This window comes from Schistocerca cancellata, chromosome 6 (assembly GCF_023864275.1).
Source record: "Schistocerca cancellata isolate TAMUIC-IGC-003103 chromosome 6, iqSchCanc2.1, whole genome shotgun sequence".
Taxonomy (NCBI): Eukaryota; Metazoa; Arthropoda; class Insecta; order Orthoptera; family Acrididae; genus Schistocerca; species Schistocerca cancellata.
Genome location: NC_064631.1, coordinates 477,434,160 through 477,457,960, shown reverse-complemented (window position 1 = coordinate 477,457,960; position 23,801 = coordinate 477,434,160). Strand labels below are relative to the sequence as shown.

At 44.7% G+C, this 23,801-nt stretch overlaps 1 protein-coding gene across 1 annotated transcript; it reads left to right on the top strand.

Annotated features, from left to right (window-relative positions):
• Positions 1 to 7,975: 7,975 nt before the first annotated feature.
• LOC126088109 (uncharacterized) lies at positions 7,976 to 21,306 on the top strand. Its single transcript, XM_049906203.1, has 3 exons — positions 7,976 to 8,017; positions 13,696 to 13,986; positions 20,866 to 21,306. Exons 1-3 carry the CDS (start codon positions 8,012 to 8,014, stop codon positions 21,157 to 21,159), a joined length of 591 nt encoding a protein of 196 aa, XP_049762160.1. The 5' UTR covers positions 7,976 to 8,011; the 3' UTR covers positions 21,160 to 21,306.
• The last annotated feature ends 2,495 nt before the right edge of the window (positions 21,307 to 23,801 follow it).

Genomic DNA, 23,801 nt, shown 5'->3' with positions numbered 1-23,801 from the left:
TACAGAATTTGTAGGACTTGCAAAAATTTGCAATTTCTGTATATTGCATGTAATGATTGCTAAAATCATACAGAAAGCTTCACAAGTCTACGCTGATTAACACAAATATAATTTAAAAGCTTCCTGGCAGATTTAAACTGTGTGCCCGACCGAGACTCGAACTCGGGACCTTTGCCTTTCGCGGGCAAGTGCTCTACCATCTGAGCTACCGAAGCACGACTCACGGCCGGTACTCACAGCTTTACTTCTGCCAGTATCTCGTCTCCTACCTTCCAAACTTTACAGAAGCTCTCCTGCGAACCTTGCAGAACTAGCACTCCTGAAAGAAAGGATATAGCGGAGACATGGCTTAGCCACAGCCACAGCCACAGCCCGACCGAGTTCGAGTCTCGCTCGGGCATACAGTTTTAATCTGCTAGGAAGTTTCATATCAGCGCACACTCCGCTGCAGAGTGAAAATCTCATTCTGGATAATTTAAAAGACCATACAATTTTACGAAATTATCAGTACTGCATGAAATTCATTGTTAACGAAGTGGCACATATCCTTTGTACAAAAATAATTCCTGTTTCTGCCAGCGCAGTCAATTTCCTCATAACTTCAATAAATATAAATGACGGGTGATTTTAACTACAATAAGATTAATTACCTCAAAATTATTAAATATTATAAATCACACAAAACATGTCTAATACAAATCCTGCATTAATGTCGTGTGTAGCTCTCTTGTTTGATTATATAAACAGATTTCTGATAAGGTTTGCGCTCTACTGACTTTCACTGGCAAAATGTGATATTGCCGACAAATGTGAGTAAATCAGTTGATGTGACTCACTGAGCTCTGATGCCTTGATCAACTATGCATCTTCTCTGGTTAAATAGTTGTTAGTTTTAGGAGGATTTGTTCGTTGCCTTTTTCCTCACACCAGTGAATCATCTACATCTACAGCTACGTCCGTACTCTGCAGACGACTTCAAAGTATATTTCAGAGAGCACTTTCCACTGTACCGTGTTTCAGGGTTTCTTCCCCTTGGATTCATGTGTGGAGCGCGCAGAGGACAGTAGCTAAACGCCTCTGTCTGCGCAGTAACCTTATCTTCACTATCCCTGCGGGAGTGACACGTAGGGGGCTCTAGTATTTTTCTAAATTCCTCACTTAATGTTTGTTCTTGAAACTTTCGAAGTACACTTTCTCAGAACAGTTGGCGTCTGTGTTAAGCCGTCAGCCAGTTCAGGTTGTTCAGCACCTGTGTGGAACTCTTCCAAGTCTTAAAGCAAACCTAAGACCATACAGGGTATGTACTGTCCTTCTTTGCATACATTCCGTTTCCCTTGTTAGTTCTATTTCGTATGTGTCTCTACACTCTTCTACATCGATATCAACACAGATACTCCGCAATCCAGCGTAAGGTGCGTATCGGAGGGTACCCCGCACCTCTGCTAGTCATTTCCTTACCTATTCCATCTGCATACAGAGCGAGGGAAATACGATCATCGATATGCCTCCTTATGAGCCCTAATTTCTCGTGACTTACCTTCGTTTTCCTTAGGCGCAATGTGTGTTGGCAGCAGCAGAATCGTTCTGCAGTCAGCTTCAAATGCCGGATCTCGACATTGTCTCAATGGTGTTCATCGCAATGAATGTTACCCTCCCTCCAGGGACCCGCATTTGAGTTCCTCCCGAAGCATCTCTGTAACATTTGCGTGTTATTGGAACCTACAAGTAGCAAATCCAGCAGTGCCTCTGAACTGCTTCATTGTCTTCCTTTATTCCGGCCTGTAACAGATCCCAAACACTAGAGCAGTACTGAAGACTATTTCCACTAGCGTCCTATATGCTGTCTTTTTTACTGATAAACCACACTTTCCTAGAGCAATATTCTAGGATAGGTCGCCCAAATGTTTTGTAAGCAATCTCGTCTCATACACCTACAGACTGTTACACCACGGTATTAGTATGAGTAGAGTGAGTCCTACAACACTATTATCTGCCCCATAGTACTGTACGGTTCAGAAAGCTGGACACTTACAAAGAATGAAAGAGAAAAACTGAATGTTTTCGAAAGAAAAGTAATGAGAAAAATCTGGGGACCCGTGTTGGAGAATGGCGTATGGAAAATTCGAAAGAACAATGAAATTTTATCAGTTAATGAAGCAACCCACTATCGTCCAGAAATTAAAAAGTAGGAGACTGCAATGGGACGGACATGTGGCCAGAATGGAAAACAACAGCATCACCAAGAAAGCATTTGAAGGAACTCTCCAGGCAACAAGACCACTGGGCCGACCTCGTACAAGGTGGAAAGATGACGTAGAGAAGGACATCGCAGCATTAGGAATTTCCGCAGGGTGGAGAGAGGCTGCGAGAGATAGAAGGCGGTGGAAGCAGATCGTTGATGCAGCGCGTGGTCTACAGGGACTGTGATCGCTGAGAAGTGAGAGAGAGGAGAGAGTGAGTCCAGTTGTGACTCATTGTAGTCTTAGGATAATGCTTTTATTCGTTTCGTTTCTCAACGTTTAAAGCTAGTTGTCAGTACTTGCACCTCTGTAAAATCTTATCACTGTCTGTCAGAATATTTGCACAACTTGTTTCTGAGAGTACTTTATAGATAACTGTATCACCTGCGAAAAGTCTGAGACTCGTATTAATATTGTCTGTCACGTTACTGATATACAACATCAATCGCAAGGGTCTAAACATACTTCCCTATGACAAGGCTAAAGTTACTTCTACATCTGTCGACAACTTAGCATCCAACATAACCTGCAACGTTCTCAGTGCCAAGAAATTCTCAGTTCAGTCGTAAACTTCGTTTGATACCGCTTACTACAATTAATTTACTTTATATGGGTACAAATGCGGTATCAAATTCTTTGGGTCTTCCGTATTTCATGTCTCAATATAACTGGTAAGGGTCCTAGAACGAAGAGCAGTAGTCAAATAAAGGTCGAAAGAGGGTGTTGTAAGCTACCTCCTTCGTGAACGAACTACACTTTCTGATGATTCTTTCAATGAATCAAATACTATCATCTCCCTTTACCACGGTTCGTTTAATGTGCGCTCTTCACTTTAAATTGCTCCGGACGCATATTTACAGATAATGAATCTGGCTGCGTTCAGTGAGTGTTAAACAGTACAGTAAGCACGCGGCAACGGGGTTTTCCGCCGTCTGTCCACAATATTTAATATTTCTTTATGTTGAGAGACAACTGTCAATTCCTGCTTCAAGCATCGAGCCACTGAACGTGTTCCGTATTTCATTACAAATTTCCTTGTTGTCTTCTCTTCCCTGAGAATGCTTCAGTCCACTCAAAAAACCAGTCTCATATTCCGTGCCTTCGCATTTTGTTCATTAGCCAACAGAACGCAACTGTACCGAGGGCCTTCTGGAAGTCAAGCAACACAGTATCAACCTCGGCGCTTCGTTATCTTTTCGTGGACGGCCACAGCGAGCTGGGATTCACACATGTTTTTTGTAGATGATCTTCCAGATCAAGCATCTGCGCTTGCCTCCAGAACCAGATTAAAGCAACAGACACTCATTCCACAGCGACGTCCGTTCGGGCAGAGTAATTAGTAATGCAGTACCTACAAAAGACAAATATCTAGGCGTGAGTTCTGGTCTAGCTCGTAGTATAAACTTATCATTTGCACTGCTGTGCAAAACTTTAGGATGAAAGTGACTTTCACACGTGTTGTGTCACTGCCAAGTAAAATATCTCGATGAAACTTGGACCATAGATAGAAAGAACAGCTACAGTTTGGTATAGAAGGCAACTGAAAGAAATAAGCTGTAAGATGAACAGAAATGGTACTTTTATCCAAAGATAACAATTACACTGTAATGCCAGTGTTCTGAATGAGCTCATAGAGTCAGAACAGCTAAATAAAAAACATTATAGTGGCGTATTTGGTTTTTCATTGTATAAATAAACTGAAGTCACTACGATTTGTGACGTTCTCCTGGTCATTACGAAAGGCAGGACACGGTTCTTAATACGGTCTGTGATCACCACGGACGGCAACGCATCTTCTCTAACATGCTTACATGCTGGCCACAAGGCTGGAAGGAGTTCTTGTGGTAGAGCGTTCCATTTCTCCAACAGCGCGTTTGACCATCGCTCGATGGTCATTGGTGTACGTGGACACGCTGAAACATGTTTCCCCAACCCATCCCACACGTACACGATGGGGTTTAAGTCGGGAGAACTCTCATCCTACTCTATTCGCCGAATATCATATCGTTCCAAGACTTCCTGCAACTGCACTGTTCGATGCTGTCGCGCATTGTCATCCTGAAAAATGAAGTCAGGGCCAAATACACCCCTGGGAGGACGCAAATGGGGAAGGAGTACCGTGTAACGAAAATATTGACCAGTGAGTGCACCGTGCTCAAAGACTTGGAGATCAGTACACCCATGTAATACGAGGGTGAGTCAAATGAAAACCTTAAATTTGTAATAACAAATCGGAATGTCGCGCCGGTATCCTGTAAGATGGTAAGCGTGCTACAAACAGTGTGCAGAATGGCCTATAGGTGGCAGCATAGTGCAGATGCACACATACCCTCGCAGTATCAGTATAAAGATGGCCGCTCCATTTGCGACTTGCACCAGGGAAGAACAGCGTTCTGTTATTCGGTTTTTGCGTAGCAAGGTGTGAAACCTATTTAAATTCATCCACGAATGAAGGTTCAGTACGGTGATGCATGTTTGTCACAGCAGCAAGTCTACGAATGGAGTAGCAAGTTCGCAAATTGTGTGACTTCAGTGGAAGATGCTCCTCGTCCAGGTCAGGCACAACGAATTGTTACTCCACAGAACATTGCAGCAGTTGAAGCCATAGCGAAGGAAAACCACCGAGTGACACTGAATGACATTGTAGCATGTTTACAGATTAGTCATGGATGAGACCCAGTTTCACAAAGCGTCTACAAGATGGGTGCCACGGCAGCTGACTCCTGAAACGAGAGAACGACGTGATGATGCTTGTGAAGAACTTCTTCGGTGCTTTGAACGAGAATGTGACGGCTTCCTTGCAAGAATTGTTACTGGGGACGAAACCTGGGTTCACTTCCACCAACCAGAAACGAAGAGAGCGAGCAAGGAATGGCTCCATTCCTCATCACCAAAACCAAAGAAGTTTCGAACAGAACCATCAGCAGGGAAGGTTCTGCTGACTCTCTTTTGGGACGAAAAAGGCGTCATTTTGGAGCATTACATGACTAGGCGAACCACTGTTCATCATACACAGATCTCCTAAAAAATCATCTGCGGCCTGCAATCAAATCAAAGGACGTGGACTGCTGTCAGCAGGTGTCCTTTTGCAATATGACAATGCAAGGCCCCACACTGTGTAGTGTAACGACGTAAGTTTTGTATAAATGATTTTCTTTTGGCATATGACCATATGCGGACTTCGTCACCTACGTCAGTTACAAAACACTTTAAAATTATTTAAATTCTTTTTAAAGTTGTCTCTGAATGGTTCTTGAACGAAACTGTAATTAAAACATCATAATTTGAGACGTATGCGCAGAATTACGTCACTCAGTCCAATTGGTTTGCGCAAACTTTTTTCAATTTAGATGTCGTTTGTTTCTTCTCAGAAATTATATTAATGCAAGTTATCTGCTTTAATAAATATTAAAACCACATTGAATAAACATTTGAGACTCAAACTCGCGATGAACGTTGTGAAAAATTAATAATCTTGTCAAATAAATCAGTAATACTTCTTCCTTAATATAATTCTTCATAAATAAATTCTCGGAACACGTATTTAAACTTTTGTAGTATACACTAGTTTATTATCTTCATATATACTACATATATATAGACGTAAACATGAGCCTTGACAAGATAAGACTGGACATTTACAACATGATTAAACTTTCTATGACGTCATTGTTGTAGAAACATTACAAATTCTTATTTTTTCAGTTTTTAGAAGCACGACGCAACAACTTGGTTTCAGGATCTTCTGTTGCTCTTTGGCTGTCGACCCGCGACGTATAGTGGCCAGCAATTTTCTCTCTGGTCCCGGCAGTGAAGATGCTGTCTCCGTTCGTTGCGCCGCCCTCTCCGTACATGAAACATAAAAATAAATACAAAACTTTAGATGATTCACAAACATTAGAAATATTACAAAACACATAAACAAAACACTAAATTAAACTTATATTCACCTGCAAACTGGGCTGACACTGGTGGATGGGTGACGCTTCAATTTCGCGTCCCACTACAACTGCCCGTACAACAGTTTCTACAATCACAGACATGCATTTTGAGTGTATTCCTCATTCACCATACTCACCAGACGTTGCCCAAGTGATTTCCATATGTTTGGACCACTCAAAGACGCAATGGGAGGGAAGAAGTTCCATTCTGATGAAGAGGTACGCCACGCGGTGCATGAGTGGTTGCGCATACTACCAAAAGAATTTTTTTCTAAAGGAATTTATGCACTTTGTAAGCGCTGGAGGACGTGCATTGAGCATGGGAGAGATTATGTTGAAAAGTAATACAGCTTTGTAGCACTTCTGTACAATAAATAATATTTAAAAAATATTTAAGGTTTTCATTTGATTCACCATCGTATTATGGCTCCCCACACCTTATTCCTGGACCACAAAATCGATCATGTTCGACAGTGTTGGGTGGACACTCATATGACGAGAGGTAGGAACATGTAATGCATCCAGGAACACTGTCGAACACGATCATTTTGGTAATCCAGGTGTTCTGGTGTGGGGAGTCATAATGCTGCGTAGGCATAGAAATCTCCAAATCTTTGAACACGGTACACCCTCCTGTCAGCGTTACTGGAACACTGTAGTCCTACCCCACGTGCGTCTTTTCAGGAACGTATTCGGCCCTGATTTCGTTTTTCTGGATGACAATGCGCAGGTGGAGGAGCTCTTGCAACGAGAGGATATTCGGCGAATGGACTGGCCTGCCCGTCCTCCACACGTAAATTCCATCAAGTATGTGTGGGATGCGTTGGGGTAAAGTACTGCAGCTCGTTCACATGCAGCTGTTGTCAACCGCACTGGTGCATAAATGGAACGCCCTACCATAACAACTCCTTACCAGTCTTGTGGCCATCATTGGAGCACTTTGTAGAGCATGCATTGCCGAACGTGGTGAGCACAGACCTTTATTAGGAGCCACGTCCCTCCTTTTGTCCAGGGGGGATCATCACAAACAGCGGTGACTTCCATGTAATTTTATTCTCCGAATAAAAATGTCATTTCTGTTCGTCACACTGCGTATTTCTCACAGTTATCTTCTGTAATATACTGAAGCACTTCTTTCTATGTTTCATCGAGCTATGTTGCTGGGCAGACGAAGGTTACTTTCATCCTTCACTTTTGCACACCGAACAGCATGTATTCCACAAAAGAGTGAAAACGGTTCATCAAAAAAACAAAAATTTTCAAATGTGTGTGAAATCTTGTAGGACTTAACTGCTAAGGTCATCAGTCCCTAAGCTTACACACTACTTAACCTAAGTTATCCTAAGGACAAACACAGACACCCATGCCCGAGGGAGGACTCGAACCTCCGCCGGGACCAGCCGCACAGTCCATGACTGCAGCGCCCTAGACCGCTCGGCTAATCCAGCAAAATGGTTCATCTGATTTCTAGAAATTGTTTAGAGGGAATGTTGTGCCTGTCTAGGACCTTATGAGGAAAATCACTAGGCACTGGTGAGTAAGTCTTACAAACTTTGCGCGAAGCTGCTGTGTGGGGTCTGCTGCAGGTAGCGAGGGCCGTACAGGTGACCGCTTTGCTTTCCATAGCGGGCCAGCGAGCAGCTCCCGCCATTGTCCACGCAGGTCACGGGCCGCACAGAGGCGCTGCGACACGCGGTCCCTGTGACGTAACGCTATGGGGGCCAATGTCACCGTCGCCTGCCGCGCGGTATAAAAGGGAAGCACGGGACAGCGGACACCAACAGTCGCCTATCACAGCTTCGTCTGTCAACCCATCACACTACCACAACAATGAGGGTGAGTCCACACTGCCGCACGGTCCGCGGATCACAGTTATGCAACCTTAACCAACATACAACACTTTCGACTAATTTCGTTGTGCCTACGTAAATGTTCTGACACAATCTATTTCGTCATAAAACGTCTACCCTAACTTGCCAGTGACTTACCTATCTCTGTGAACAGAACAACTATGCAGTGTACATCGGTACCTACTCTACACTCCAGAAGCACCTTTATGGTTTACGAGAGGGTGCTCTTGGTGCCACTCGCCTTTCTCCTGTTCCATTCGCAAATGGTGCATGGTAAGACCCCATCATGTGTAGTGCCAAAAATGAATTATGGGATAGGCGGTGTTATGGTATGGGGTTGTTTTTCTTGGTTAGAGTGTGGTCCCCTAATTGCACTTAACGAAACGCTAAATGCGGAAGCATGTGAATAAATTTCACAGTATTGTATACTGCTTACAGTATGATTTATGGACAATAACGTGCCTGAAATGAACCAGGCCCAAATGGAACACCTTTGGCATGAGTTAGAACGTCGACTTTACTCCAGAAGCCGGCCGCTGTGGCCGAGCGGTTCTAGGCGCTTCAGTCCGGAACCACGCTGGTGCTGAGGTCGCAGGTTCGAAGCCTGCCTCGGGCATGGATGTGTGTGATGTCCTTAGGTTAGTTAAGTGTAGGAAGTTCTAAGTGTAGGGGACTGATGACCTCAGATGTTAAGTACCATAGTGCATAGAGCCATTTCAACCATTTGAATCACTCCAGAACCCAGCGTCCAACATCACTACCACCTCTGATTTCGGGGCTTTAGGAAGAATGGGCTGTCATTCCTTCACAGACAGTCACACACCTCACAGAAAATGTCCCTAGCAGTGTTCAAGACGTCATACACGCGAAGGGTGGGCATACCCCATATTAGTGTCCACTAACAGGAGTGCGGATACTAGGTTTAGCTAAAAGTACCGACAGACTTCGGGGGGGAGGGGGGGGGAATGTAGAGTATGTTTGTGGGGAGCAAATTGAGCATGAGAACCGATGTCCAGAAACGTCACGCAACGACGCAAAAGAACGTCCAACTTGTATGGGTCAATGCCAGCCTTTGAGCCATCTCTTCTGTAGCGAACAAGAATTTCAGTATATTTTCAGAAGATGGTGTCCCACAGCTCGTAAATATTTCAAGAACGCCAGGATTACCGCCAAGAGCTACTAATCAAATTTCTTTATTTAATAACCAGTTTTTGGCTACAAACTATCATTAGGTTCATGAAAGCATTTGCAACATCATGTTAGGCGTTACAGAATCATTGGTCTCATGCAATCCATGAATTCGTCACTACTGACACAAAGTAATACAAATTACATCGCCTGTTATAAACTGTGCTAAACAGTGCGTTTATTCACGTTATATCAACAGACAGCCTTCGCACTAGTAACGGAGGCAATCTACCGATTCTACGAACACCATCGTTCTGGCGCTAAGGCTGTTTCTTGGCGTAACGTGAATAAGTGCATTGTCTCGCATTGTTTATAACTGGTGGTCTAATTTATATTACTATCTGACAATAGTGACGAATTCATGGATTACATTATATGACGTTAGTTGTCTCATAATGCCCAATATGATACAAATGCTTTTATGAACCTGATGATGGTCCTTGGACCGAAACATGTCGTTAAACAAAGAAAACTAATTAGCAGTTCTTGGTGGTAATCATGACGTTCTTCAAATAACAAACCGCAGCTCTCCAGTTTTGCTGTGACAGGTGCGGACGTGTACGTCATCTAACATATTACTGTCACGCCGACTGCCAAAATTTCCACTTGCATCCCGACAACATAGAACTTCACATTTGCTATAGAATTGGTTGCCTCGCGACGTGAGTTCTCCCATATAATTTCTACACTCTGTAGCGTCGATGGATGACGTTTCGGAACACGAGTTCCTATGCTCAAATGTTGCTCAAGACATCCTCTGTCGGTATGGTTTACTTACACCCTTTATGTCCCGAAGGGTGAATGGCCCTCGGGATATTCCACAATATATCTTTACAACTGATTGTTCGCGCTATTAGAAACGACATGTTGCGTTCTGTCTGCTAAGAAACCTTAAATCCAGTCATAGAGCTGCCCCCATGTTCCTTGAGCTTGCATTTTGTTCATGAACCGACAGTGCGTAATAGTATGGACCACAGATCATTGGCGAAGAGGCAGAAACTCGAGGAGTCACCGTCCTCCACAGATGTTTAATCACTTTCCTGTGAATCAGCGTGAAGTGAGTAGTCCGCGAGGCTGCCATGGAGAACTATGATGCGGTTGTGAAGACGGTGGTACTAGTATTGGGAAAGGGCGGGGTTCTAACCTACGTCCCTTCTTCATGATTTGATTTTTGATGAGTTCCCTAAATTACTTCAGGTGAATACAAGTCCACATACAATTTCTATCTTCTCGTTACATATGATACCGGATGCCTTAGGATTAAAATGCTGCCGGCAGCTGGCCCTGCACTCCGTATTCATATAAAAAGCATCCTGATTGTACAGCGAGTTAATATTCAGCTGGCGATATGGACGATCACAGTAGAGACTCACTACAGATGCAACGGAAAAGTAGCCGCATTATTCGCATCTAACATTGGGGTATTTACCTGTATACTCTGTAAGCGACTGTGCCAAAAATCAGCCATTTTCTGTCAGCCGTTTGCATACGCAACGACATAAAAGTGACTTGTGCCTCTTTCGACGCACTAACTCTCTTGTCTTATTCTCACGATCCCTACGAGTGATATACAATGGTGGAAGGAGAACTGTCGCACATTCTTCCTCAAATACCGTTGTTCTAAATTTAGCCAACAAATTTTCACAAGAACAACATCGTATTCTTACGAAGTTTTTCATTTGTATTCCCTGAGCCTCTTCTACTTTCGTATGGGCTATGCTGACCCGTTACGATCTTAACAGCGCGTTTCTGAATTCTTTCGATGTTTGTTGCCATACCTCATTCATAAGTAGCCGAATGATTCCAACCGGCCACAGCACAGCTGTAATTGCTGAAGCTTTTGTTAGTGTTCTATGAAAAAGCAGATGCAGAAGTAAGAGACATCGCAATAAAACTTTTTTAAGTGAGAAGGTAGAAGAGATCATACGCATTGTGCAGTTCATTTTAGCAACAAATAAGATCGGACGACCAATTTCCTATGTCAGAGTAATACACTAAGGCACCCGAAACGGATCGCATTCCATGTCGTTCATAGATACCCACTCTCGAACTTCCGTGTAAAGTAAGTACGAGTACATTATTTCTTTTCTGATAGTAACATTTTGTTCACTTTACCATTACGGAATAGTAATAGTAGCCTCAACATGAAATGTCAGACACTGTTCCTATAGCTTCAAGTAGTATCGTTTCGTCGCATATTGAAGTGTTGAAAATTTGAATGATACAGGATCAACAAGAATCTGACAGTGTCCTGCATCGTTTCCATCGTATCTACAAGACAGACTATAGGTTAAATCTCGATACACTGAAATGCGTACTATCAGCGCAAGTCTTCTTCCTTCTGCTTCTATAATCCGGCCTGGTGCAAATCGGAAGATGTTAAGCAAATCATGTGTCGGCACCATCTCCCGCTAGCCTCTAAGGTCATATAACACGGTAACACATCATCACCCACGGCACCTTTGAACGGTAAGCTTCATTTTTCATGCTGTACTTCCAGTATTTTGTTCAAAATTGCGTGCTGCAGCATTTCGTGCTACATCATAAGAACATGGCACGAGCAAATGTGATTACACGATGCAGTTAGGAGTTCAATAGTTCCGCAATAGCGGTTTAGCCTCGGAAGCTGTACGTAACGAAATACAGAACTTAAAGCGCACGCCTCTTGTTCGGTACAGTGTATGGGCTACGAGTCCACAGGCCTATCTGCGTTAAAGGAATCTTAGACGCTCTGACCAATGAACGGCAAAGAAATAGCGTGTGGATGGTAGTGATGCGCAGCTGTTCGTTCAAGTAAGTGAGTTTTCACAAGAAATGATTCACTAAATTATCGATGAATCGAAATATTTAAAATAAACACTGTAGTTTCTTACCTTTAAATCACGTGTAGCAGTAATCATACACGCTGTAAATATAGCAATACTAAGGATCTTCATTAATTCTAGGTTGTGGGTTTCCCAGGTAAAGTTTTTGATTTACCTATAGTCTCAAAAACGTAACGCTTTCTACTCCTTGTATTCCATTGTTTGAGTAGGCTATTTTTGTAGCATATGAAGTTCTGTGAGACGTACTGAACTGTAGGTACTGGGTCTAGTCAAAAATTATTGACAGTCCATTTGCCTTCAACTATCTGTTGATTATACAAACATTTCACCAGTTTCCAGAATGAGATTTTCACTCTGCAGCGGAGTGTGCGCTGATATGAAACTTCCTGGTAGATTAAAACTGTGTGCCCGACCGAGACTCGAACTCGGGAAAGGCAAAGGTCCCGAGTTCGAGTCTCGGTCGGGCACACAGTTTTAATCTGCCGGGAAGTTTCATTTCACTAGTTGTTTTTTCCAGTTACGACACTGGTATTATTTTTAATTCCTAGGCTTGCATCATTTGAAAATTTAATTTTCATTTTGTGACAGGCAACAGGAGGCTCATTCATGTATATCAGGACCCAAAATTGAACAATGTGGAACTCTGTGAATGATTGATTCATATTTTGAGAACCTATCACTTTGTGGTCGACGTGGAACACTATGCTGTCTCTCATAAGTCTGCGTGCCCACTTTTCCACAATATTTTAACTTTCACATGACGATACCAGGCTTTAGACACTGAGGTGACGAAAGTCATGGGATAACCATACGCATATAAACAGATGGCGGTAATATCGCGTACATACGGTATAAAAGGGCAATTCATTGATGGATCTGATGGTACGGTTCGAGTGTGGCGCTGACCCCACGAAGCCATGGGTGCAGATTGCCAACAAGGCACGGTGCAAGCTGGTAGTGGCTGCATAAAGGTGCGGGCTGTATTTACATGGAACTGACTGGGTCCTCTAGTCTAAATGAACCGATCATCGCTCATTTGCAGACATTCATGGACTTCATCTTCCCAAACAACGATAGAAATTTTATGGATGGTAATGCGCCATGTCACCAGGCTTAAATTGTCCGCGACTGGTTTGAAGAACGTTCTGGACGATGCGAGCAAATGATTTCGCCACCCAGTTCGCCGACATGAAGCGCATCCAACATTTATGAGACATAATCGAGAGGTCAATTCGTTCACAAAATTCTGCTATGTCAGATGGCCCTAGAGGCAGCATGGCTCATTGTATCTGCAGGGGAATTCCAACGAGTTATTGAGTCCTTACCATGTTGAGCTGCTGCACATCGCCGGGCTAAGGGAGGTTCGACACGATATTAGGAGGTGTCCCGTGACTCTTGTCACCTCCATATACTATCAAATGCTAAGCCTCAGAACATTTCCAGTCGTAATGATTTCTGTTGCTTTATCTGTGAAGGTGAATACCTTTCTGACCCTCCCCACCCCCCACCCCACTCCCTCCTTTCCCAATTTACCAACAGCAGAACCTGAAGAGGGTATTCCTAGTGTGCTGTCACTCCCAGTGCAGCGCTTTCTTGCTCTGAATGACTTCACAAGCAATGTGACGGGACGACTGGTTTGTCTCTCGCGCAGGTGCTAGCCGCCGCCGTCCTGCTGTTCGCCGCCGCCGTCTCCGCGCGCCCGGAGGCGCCCTCTAACCAGTACGGCGCACCGTCGGGGGCCTCCTCCGCCCCCGCCGCCTCCGCCTCCGGGCCCTACCCGCCTTCGGGGTGGAGGCCCGCGGGCCGGCAGTTCGTGCTGCCGTCGCGCCAGTCCGCCGCGGTTTACCCGCCGCCCCAGCAGTACGGTCCGCCGCCCACCACCACGGAAGCGGCTGAAGCCACCACCACGGAACAGCCCACGACGACAGCGTCCGTCCCGGCGGTGAGCTCAGCACTGCAGCGGCTAGTCTTCCAGGCTCCACGCTGGGCGCCAGTTATCTAGTGACCCTGCTGTCCTATCATTACTCTGCACCAGGCACCAGTAGCAACAATCAGATTCTGGGGATGGGCACAGTTACAAGAATCAGGCGTTTTATAGAGAACTATGTACTTTAAAACAAACATCTGACTTACGATATAATTATAAGAGCACCTGAGGTACAGGACTAACCCATTACGTCCAACGCTGGGGTGTTATTCCAATGCCGGAGAGCCCCATCAGTAGTGTCAATGTATGGGGAAAATAAGCTGAAGATATGAAGTTTGTGTTGGGGAGGCCATGGGACTAGGGTAGTTCATGCTGCAAAACTGACCATAGTGCTACAGTGGTGTAACGGTCAGCATTTCTGTCTCGTCAGCAAGAAGGCCCGCGTTCGAGTCCCGGTTGTGGCACAAATTTTAATTCATTTCTTCAGCTTCCATCATCACCGTAAACATCTGCACCGTTAATTGATAATCTCACTGAAACAGGGGAACCAAACAATTGCTTGGTACATTTTAGGGTGCTAGGAGTTTGTGCAAGATTAATTGTACATTAATTGTTGTGTACAGGACGCTGAATGCAGTTGCATTTGGAGATATGTCCAATACAAACTCTCTCAGGCTTAGAATCGCCGGTCGTAGGGCAAAGGGAGACACTTCATGTTGCCTGATAGTAGTATTATCCACTTCACTGGCGTCGCAAATGAATTAGGCAGTTGAGCTCTGGCCGTTAGGCATCTCAGTGCTCCAGTGAGGACTGTCGTTTGTCAAAGATGAATGCAGACATCTGAGGGAAGAACCTGCGAGTGAGCAGTCAGCGACATAGCACAGAATGTAAGATAAGTTTTTGCGCTGGAGCCGCTATTAACTATTTAGTCTCTCCTTTTCTGTATCTTCTCTGACACCAGTTTTAGTTTGTTTCGTTCCATTGGGGAAAAAACGTTTCTTGTTTATCGATCGACAGTTTAAATTTAAGCTATGCTTGCTGTTCATGTACACCAAAGATTTATGTATACCAAAGATTACATGTGTAACTAAGACTAAGATTTAATGACAGGTCACTTACATCCTTCGCAACGCAACGTAAGCTAATGAAGTTTTATAGGACGTCCTGGGTCAGAGCAGACGGCTAGAATCGTAACTTGCTGTTGACCTCAAAATTGTTAGAGTCTCTTGTACACACACACAAAATTACTTGTTAAAAAATGAAACGAAAAGATAATCAGGAATCACCTCCACAGATCATGCTTATTGCAACAGTAAAGAGAGAAAGAAGAAACAGCACAAAAGAGCAGAATTGCATATTGCGTTGGAGCAAGCTGGAAGTTGAACAGAGAAAACGGTAAGATATGACGGCAGCTCTCCGCGCCGCCTCACCTTACACGCCATAGATATGCCAAGTTCGTGGAGAAGCAAGCACTCCGTCTCGTTGCGAAGCGCCCATCACCTGTGGTAAGCCGAGGAGCGATTTTACTGCGGAGGGACCACCCACCGGCTTAGTTTGCATGTCGCCGCGTCGCTCTCACGAAGCAGCGTGCCGGAGCATAACAACGTCGCTGTGTTGCGACAAGTGGTCGCTGAACCGTTACCCGGCAACTACTAGAGCCACTCCCACTACTCCGTCTTTCAAAGCTACATCTGCAAAATAATTAGCGAAATTAGGAACGATCTACACATTAGTTTTGATTTGTTTTGTTGTGGCTGCTCAAAAGTTTATTGTGCAAGCTTCTCTTCACCAAGCAACGCGCCTCCTTACATGGTTCCAGTTTTGTGTGTTTCGTAGTCAGCTTCACTTACCAGAGAAATTAATAGCCATCTCTTTATGAACAAAACCACGCTAACTGGCCTGGAGCTCTATAAATGGTGCAGAACTGCTGTTACCAAGCGGTTCAAATGGCTCTGAGCAATATGGGACTCAACTGCTGTGGTCATCAGTCCCCTAGAACTTAGAACTACTTAAACCTACTTAACCTAAGGACATCACACCCATCCATGCCCGAGGCAGGATTCGAACCTGCGACCGTAGCAGCAGCGCGGCTCCGGACTGGAGCGCCTAGAACCGCACGGCCACCGCGGCACGGCTTACCAAGCGGTCATATGTTCCTCCAACGGTGACGTAAGTCATGGCAGTCAAGCTGTGTGTATATCCCACTCGGTTGTATGGAATCAGTGCAAAGATACAAATCTACGAGGAGGAGCGGCAGAATGGTCCAAACGATCCATCGTTCTCTGCCGTATCCGTGACCGCACCGAGAATGAGCTGCCCCAATTGGTGTGTCAACGCGAACTGTCCAACGTGTCTGTAAGGACTGGTGTACCATTCGCACCCATGTAACATGGCGCAAGAACAGTGATCGAAAAGATTCTGACCGTTTGCGACCGGAGACGAGTTTCACATCTTGTCAACGACAAAAGGTTCCAACCCAACCGGAATTGCTACTCTCGGAGAAGGGAACTGCATGAAATGGACATTTCTCACAGCGCATATAAATCCTGAACGTATTCAGAGGGCTAAACAACACAGATACTGAACAGTAACAGTAACAGGTTTAGTGTGAGCCACTGACTCGTAATTTTACACTTTTCAAATTGTACAAGGCTTCGAGTGTACCACAATGATGATTTTAAAACGCTGCACTAGGAGGGTACTTTAGGCGGGAGGTGGTTCTACGCTTACAAGGGGACCGTACGAACTCTCTGTGACCGATTTTATTCAATTTGACTGGGTGCATGGGCACCGACTAGAACTGCAACATACGTATACAGGAAGACGTATCTCTAAACCGGTTTCGAGAAAATCGAGTTTGAAAATTTACGTACTTTGTATGGTCGCTGGTTTCAAGAGGCTCTGCAGCTAGAGGGGAAAAAATGCCGGCAAGATAGCCCAGCGTGTTCGGGCAGAGGGTTAGCTGTCCTCTGTAGTAAAAAAAATTGAGTGAATGGATCAACGCTGATCTTGAACGGGTGTCATGGGACATCCGCCCCGAATAAATGCAGAGAATAATAACGAACAAGATGAGATTAAAAAATAGATTAAGCCCTTAGTTTCATAAGCACAAGGTCTCTTGGCCGGCCGCTGTGGCCGAGCGGTTCTAGGCGCTTCAGTCCGGAACCGTGCTGCTGCTACGGTCGCAGGTTAGAATCCTGCTTCGGTCATGGACGTGTGTGATGTTCTTAGGTTAGTTAGGTTTAAGTAGTTCTAAGTCTAGGGGACTGATGACCTCAGATGTTAAGTCCTACAGTGCTTAGAGCCAGTTGAACCATTTTAACAAGGTCTCTGAAGTAGATCTCGCTGCTGGTAGGTTTTTCTCAATTCCCATGTAATTCAAATACAATCCTTGTCAGTAAGGCGACGTTGCAGAGTACTATGGGGCCATTGAATACCACTATACACATATGGCTGCCCAAATCATAGCCGAATCACTGCCGTCTTTCACTGTTTGGTTGTAAACTCGATCACAAGTTAGAAACAGGGTGCAAAAAAACTCTTCTGACCAAATGACTTTCTTCCATTCTTCCGAGATTACGGCTTCGGCACGACATTTTCCTGTTACGGGCATTTGCGTCAATACTGAGTGATTTTGGAATCCCAGCTCGTACTGCAATTCCCAGCTTTTGGAGCTCACTTCGAGATTATTTTGGCCATAATGGCTACGTTTGTGAACCGTGTCTTAGTGGGATAATTATTTATTTCTAATTTCTGCTAGCAGTCCCTTTTTTATTTGTCTTATGTTTAGTCTAACATGATACAACGCGTTTCGAACATGTTCTGTTCGTCATCAGGCGTTTATACATACATACATACATACAGAGAATTAGATTAGGAAATGCGGGAATTAGATTAGGACCCGGGTTCAATTCCCGGCGGGGTCAGGGATTTTCTCTGCCTCGTGATGACTGGGTGTTGTGTGACGTCCTTAGGTTAGTTAGGTTTACATAGTTCTAAGTTCTAGGGGACTGATGACCATAGCTGTTAAGTCCCATAGTGCTCAGAGCCATTAGATTAGGAAATGAGACGCTTTAAGTAATAAACGAGTTTTGCTATTTGTGGAGCAAAACAACTGATGATGGTCGAAGTAGAGGGGATATAAAATGTAGACTGGCAATGGCAAGGAAAGAATTTCTGAAGAAGAGAAATTTGTAAACATCGAGTATAGATTTAAGTGTCAGGAAGTCGTTTCTGAAAGTATTTGTATGGAGTGTAGCCATGTATGGAAGTGAAACATGGACGATAGATAGTTTAGACAAGAAGAGAATAGAAGCTTTCGAAATGTGGTGCTACAGAAGAATGCTAAAGATTAGATGGGTACGTCAAATAACTAATGAGGAGGTATTGAATAGAATTGGTGAGAAGAGGAGTTTGTGGCGCAACTTGACTAGAAGAAGGGATCGGTTGGTAGGACATGTTCTGAGGCATCGAGGGATCACCAATTTGGTACTGGAGGGCAGCGTGGAGGGTAAAAATCGTATAGAGAGACCTAGAGATGAATACACTAAGCAGATTCAGATGGATTTAGGCTGCAGTAGGTACTGGGAGATGAAGAAGCTTGCACAGGATAGAGTAGCACGGAGAGCTGCATCAAACTAGTCTCTGGACTGAAGACCACAACAAACAAAAAACATACAGAGAAATGTTACTTAAAAATAAATTGTTTTAAACTAAATTAACCTAGAACTTTTTGTCCATTGTTCGTTACGATAGTGGCTGGTGTGGCATTTGAGGGAGGGGGGCTGGTCGGAGTGGCCGAGCGGCTCTAGGCGCTACAGTGTGGAACCGCGCGAACGCTGCAGTTGCAGGTTCGAATCGTGCCTCGGGCAGGGATGTGTGTGATGTCCTTAGGTTAGTTAGGTTTAAGTAGTTCCGAGTTCTAGGGGACTGATGACCTCAGAAGTTAAGTCCCATAGTGCTCAGAACCATTTGAACCATTTTTTGGGGGGAAGGGGGCCAGTGGATGGCCAGAAGTCGATGTCAGTGATGTCTTCTGCTGGTTTTTCTTGTTGTTGGTTATGTATGACATTACAGCCTATATAGATGTTTTGGTGCCGACAAGGTTCGCGAGTGCGGTGTTCAGTTCTGCAGTTTCTTTTGCAGCTGTCGTCCTCATATTTTTCGTCACAGTCCTCTTCAATGACCGTCTGTCATGACGAGTTAACACGCATTTGTGACTTAGCAGATGATATTTTACTACTTTCCCTGTATGAGGTATAAATCTTCGATACGGTGCCTCTTGAAACACCGAACACTTAGTCTACCTTATTTATTGAAGCACACACCGTACGAGTAGCAACAATTTGTCCACGTTCGAAATCACTTTGCTTTGGCATAATGCACTCACATGTATACAGAACACTTTTCTGATCCCGACTGACAATTGTAACATATTCAGAACACTGTGCAAGCGCTGTTCGTGGTCAAATACAAAGGCACAACCTGCTGGCTTTGCTGTTGTTGTTGTTGTGGTCTTCAGTCCTAAGACTGGTTTGATGCAGCTCTCCATGCTACTCTATCCAGTGCAAGCTTCTTCATCTCCCAGTACCTACTGCAACCTACATCCTTCTGAATCTGCTTACTGTATTCATCTCTTGGTCTCCCTCTACCATTTTTACCCTTCACGCTGCCCTCCAATACTAAACTGGTGATCCCTCGATGCCTCAGAACATGTCCTACCAACCGATCTCTTCTTCTAGTCAAGTTGTGCCACAAACTTCTCTTCTCCCCAATCCTATTCAATACTTCCTCATTAGTTATGTGATCTACCCATCTAATCTTCAGCATCTTCTGTAGCACCACATTTCGAAAGCTTCTATTCTCTTCTTGTCCAAACTATTTATGGTCCATGTTACACTTCCATGCATGGCTACACTCCGTAAAAATACTTTCAGAAACGACTTACTGACACTTAAACCTATACTCGATGTTAACAAATTTCTCTTTTTCAGAAATGCTTTCCTTGCCGTTGCCAGTCGACATTTTATGTCCTCTCTACTTCGACCATCATCAGTTATTTTCCTCCCCAAATAGCAAAACTCCTTTACTACTTTAAGTGTCTCATTTCCTAATCTAATTCCCTCAGCATCACCTGACTTAATTCGACTACATTCCATTATCCTTGTTTTGCTTTTGTTGATGTTCATCTTATATCCTCCTTTCAAGACACTGTCCATTCCGTTCCACTGTTCTTCCAAGTCCTCTGCTGTCTCTGACAGAATTACAATGTCATCGGCGAACCTCAACGTTTTTATTTCTTCTCCAAGAATTTTAATACCCACTCCGAATTTTTCTTTTGTTTCCTTCACTGCTTGCTCAATATACAGATCGAATAACATCGGGGAGAGGCTACAACCCTGTCTCACTCCCTTCCCAACCACTGCTTCCCTTTCATGCCCCTCAACTCTTGTAACTGCCATCTGCTTTCTGTACAAATTGTAAATAGCTTTTCGCTCCCTATATTTTACCCCTGCTACCTTCAGAATTTGAAAGAGAGTATTCCAGTCAACATTGTCAAAAGAACGTAGGTTTGCCTTTCCTTAATCTAGCTTCTAAGATAAGTCGTAGGGTCAGTATTGCCTCACGTGTTCCAATATTTCTACGGAATCCAAACTGATCTTCCCCGAGGTCGGCTTCTACTATTTTTTCCATTCGTCTGTAAAGAATTCGTGCTAGTATTGGCTTTGCTAGCATCTGCATTTATGTTCAAGCTTGCATTTCTGGCGGTGTTTCCGTATTTTTGAGCGACCCCTGTATTTGTAAGGTGCTTTGGAGCGAGATCTGGCTCACAATTTATGTACACAAAACAGTTAGCATCTCGGTGGGACTGAGTTGTACGACGGCCTATGTCAGGTGGTGCCTGCTGGGTCGCGGTCGGCGGCGCAGCGCGAGCCCCTGGAGAGCAACGACGCCGGCGTCTACTACGTGCTCTTGCCCGACGGCCGGCTGCAGCGCGTCTCGTACGCGCACGGCCCCGCGCCCGCCATGTTCTCGCTGCTGCCGGAGCGCCTGACGCAGGGCGGAGCAGCTGCCGGCGCCGCCGTGGCCGACGCGGGCTACCTGGCGCGCATCCACTACCAGAACCTGCTGCCCGTGGGAGCGCCCGTCTACACGTACGCCACGCCGGAGCTCGTGCGCGTCTTCTGAGACACTCTCCGCTGGCATTCCGCTCTCCGACGGCAATGCCTCCCGGATGACACGTCGACCGGCTGAACATCGAAAACCAAACGCTCCGGAAATGTAATGGTTTACAACTTCGTTACAATGTATCTATATTCGTGTGGTACTAAATAAAAAAAAATGCACAGACCAAACATCGACTTCAAATATTTTACTCATACTGTACCACGTAACATTAAATTACCTAGCCGGCCGGGATGGCCGAGCGGTTCTTGGCGCTGCAGTCTGGAACCGAGCGACCGCTACGGTCGCAGGTTCGTATCCCGCCTCAGACATGGATGTGTGTGATGTCCTTAGGTTAGTTAGGTTTAAGTTGTTCTATGTTCTAGGGGACTGATGACCTCAGATGTTTAGTCCCATAGTGCTTAGATCCATTTGAACCATTAAATTACCTACGTCTTTCGAGCGTACATCAGTGTGAGATGCCCAAAGGATCACCAGTCCTTGGCCACTGTCGCATCATATATCTGCCAAGTAGTTCAAAAAATGGCTCTGAGCACTATGGGACTTAACTGCTGTGGTCATCAGTCCCCTAGAACTTAGAATTACTTAAACCTAACTAACCTAAGGACATCACACACATCCATGCCCGAGGCAGGATTCGAGCCTGCGACCGTAGCGGTCACGCGGTTCCAGACTGTAGCGCCTAGAACCGCACGGCCACTTCGGCCGGCCAAGTAGTTCAGTGGTTTCTTAAAATTCTACCGAAAAAAAACCGCAGCACCAAGAAGAAAGTCGGTAGGTCTTGTTTCTACTTATACGACGGTCACTCCAAAAGAAATGCACACTATTTTTTTAATCCATCTTTTATTCTACATGTTTGAAAGTTTTGCAGTGTGTAGATACATCCTTTAGAAACAATATTTTCATTTCTGCACATAATTTCCATCCCTCTCAACTGCCTTACGCCATATTGGAACCAGCGCCTGTATACCCGCACGGTGAAATTCTGGACCAACCTGTTGGAGCCACTGTTTGGCAGAGTGCACAAGGGAGTCATCATCTTCAAACCTTGTTCCACGAAGAGAGTCTTTCAGTTTCTCAAAGAGGTGATAGTCACATGGAGCCAGGTCAGGACTGTAAGGCGGGTGTTTCAATGTTGTCCACTAAAGTTTTGTGATCGCTTCCATGGTTTTTTGACTGACATGTGGCCATGTATTGTCGTGCAACAGCAAAACATACTGCTTTTGCCGATGTGGTCGAACACGACTCAGTCGTGCATTTTTTTTTCCTTGGTTGAATTTGCATGATGCCATTCCATTGATTGCCTCTTCGTCTCTGGTGAAAAATGATGGAGCCATGTTTCATCACCTGTCACAATTCTTCCAAGAAATTCATCTCCACCATTCTCGTACTGTTCCAAAAGTTCGCTGCATACCGCTTTTCTTGTTTCTTTGTGAGCCACTGTCAAAATCCTGGGAACCCACCTGGCACAAACCTGTTTTAACGCCCACACTTTCAGTATTCTGCAAACACTTCCTTCCCCTATCCCAACGTAGCGTGACAATTCGTTCACTGTTATCCGTCTGTCAGCAGTCACCAATTCGTTAACTCTCTGCACATTGTCTGGAGTGTGTGCAGTATGAGGCCTGCCGCTGCGAGGACAATCCTCAATATTTCCGTGCCCGCTTTCATCACGTAACCTGCTTGCCCACCTACTAACTGTACTGCGATCGACAGCAGCATCTCCATGCACCTTTTTCAATCTCTTGTGGATGTTTCCCACTGTCTCGTTTTCACAGCACAGGAATTCTATGACAGCACGTTGCTCCTGACGAACGTCAAGTGTAGCAGCCATCTTGAAGACATGCTATGACGGTGCCACTCACGGGAACAGGTTGAACTAGGTTTGAAAACAAGAGGGAAGGATGTATCTACACACTGTAAAACTTTCACTCATGCTGAATGAAAATTGTATTTTTACAAAAATAGTGTGTATTTCTTTTGGAGTGACTCTCGTACATCTGAACGATGGTGTTTATTCAAATTTCGAGCTATTCTCCACTATAAGATGCAAGTCAGGTTTGCTTTAAATACACGCTGTAACGCTCGTAAGCGTTAGTAACTTTTGAGATTGCAGGTGATGAGTTGAAGTTAGTCAAGAATACCTTTAAAGCGACAAAGACGTCACTATCAACACCTCACTGACTTCTAACGAGGTCGTGTAATAGGGCTACGAGAAGCTGTTTTTTTTTTCTTTCTGTGACATTGTAGAAAGACTTGGCAGGTATGTAGCCATTGTACATAGTTGCTGGCAAAGGCGATTACGAGGATGTACATTCGCAAGGAGACGGGGCTCAGGACGGCAAAGTGGCTCTACCGAGAAGGAAGACCAATGTCTCTGGTGCAAGGTACTTCATCTGCAGCAATTTGAGCAGCAATTGGCACCATAGTGATACAACAAATTGTTACAAATCGGTTACTTAAAAGACATCTCCGAGCCAGACGCCCTCTATCGTGTATTCCACTTGCGACTTCACTGGTGTAAAGCGAGAGCTCGTGGAGGGCAGAGTGGAGGTCTTTGTGTCGTCTGATGAGGGTGGTTCTGCCTCTGTGCCAGTCATGGCCATGTGTTGGTTAGAAGGAAGGCAGCAGAGGAACTGCAACCA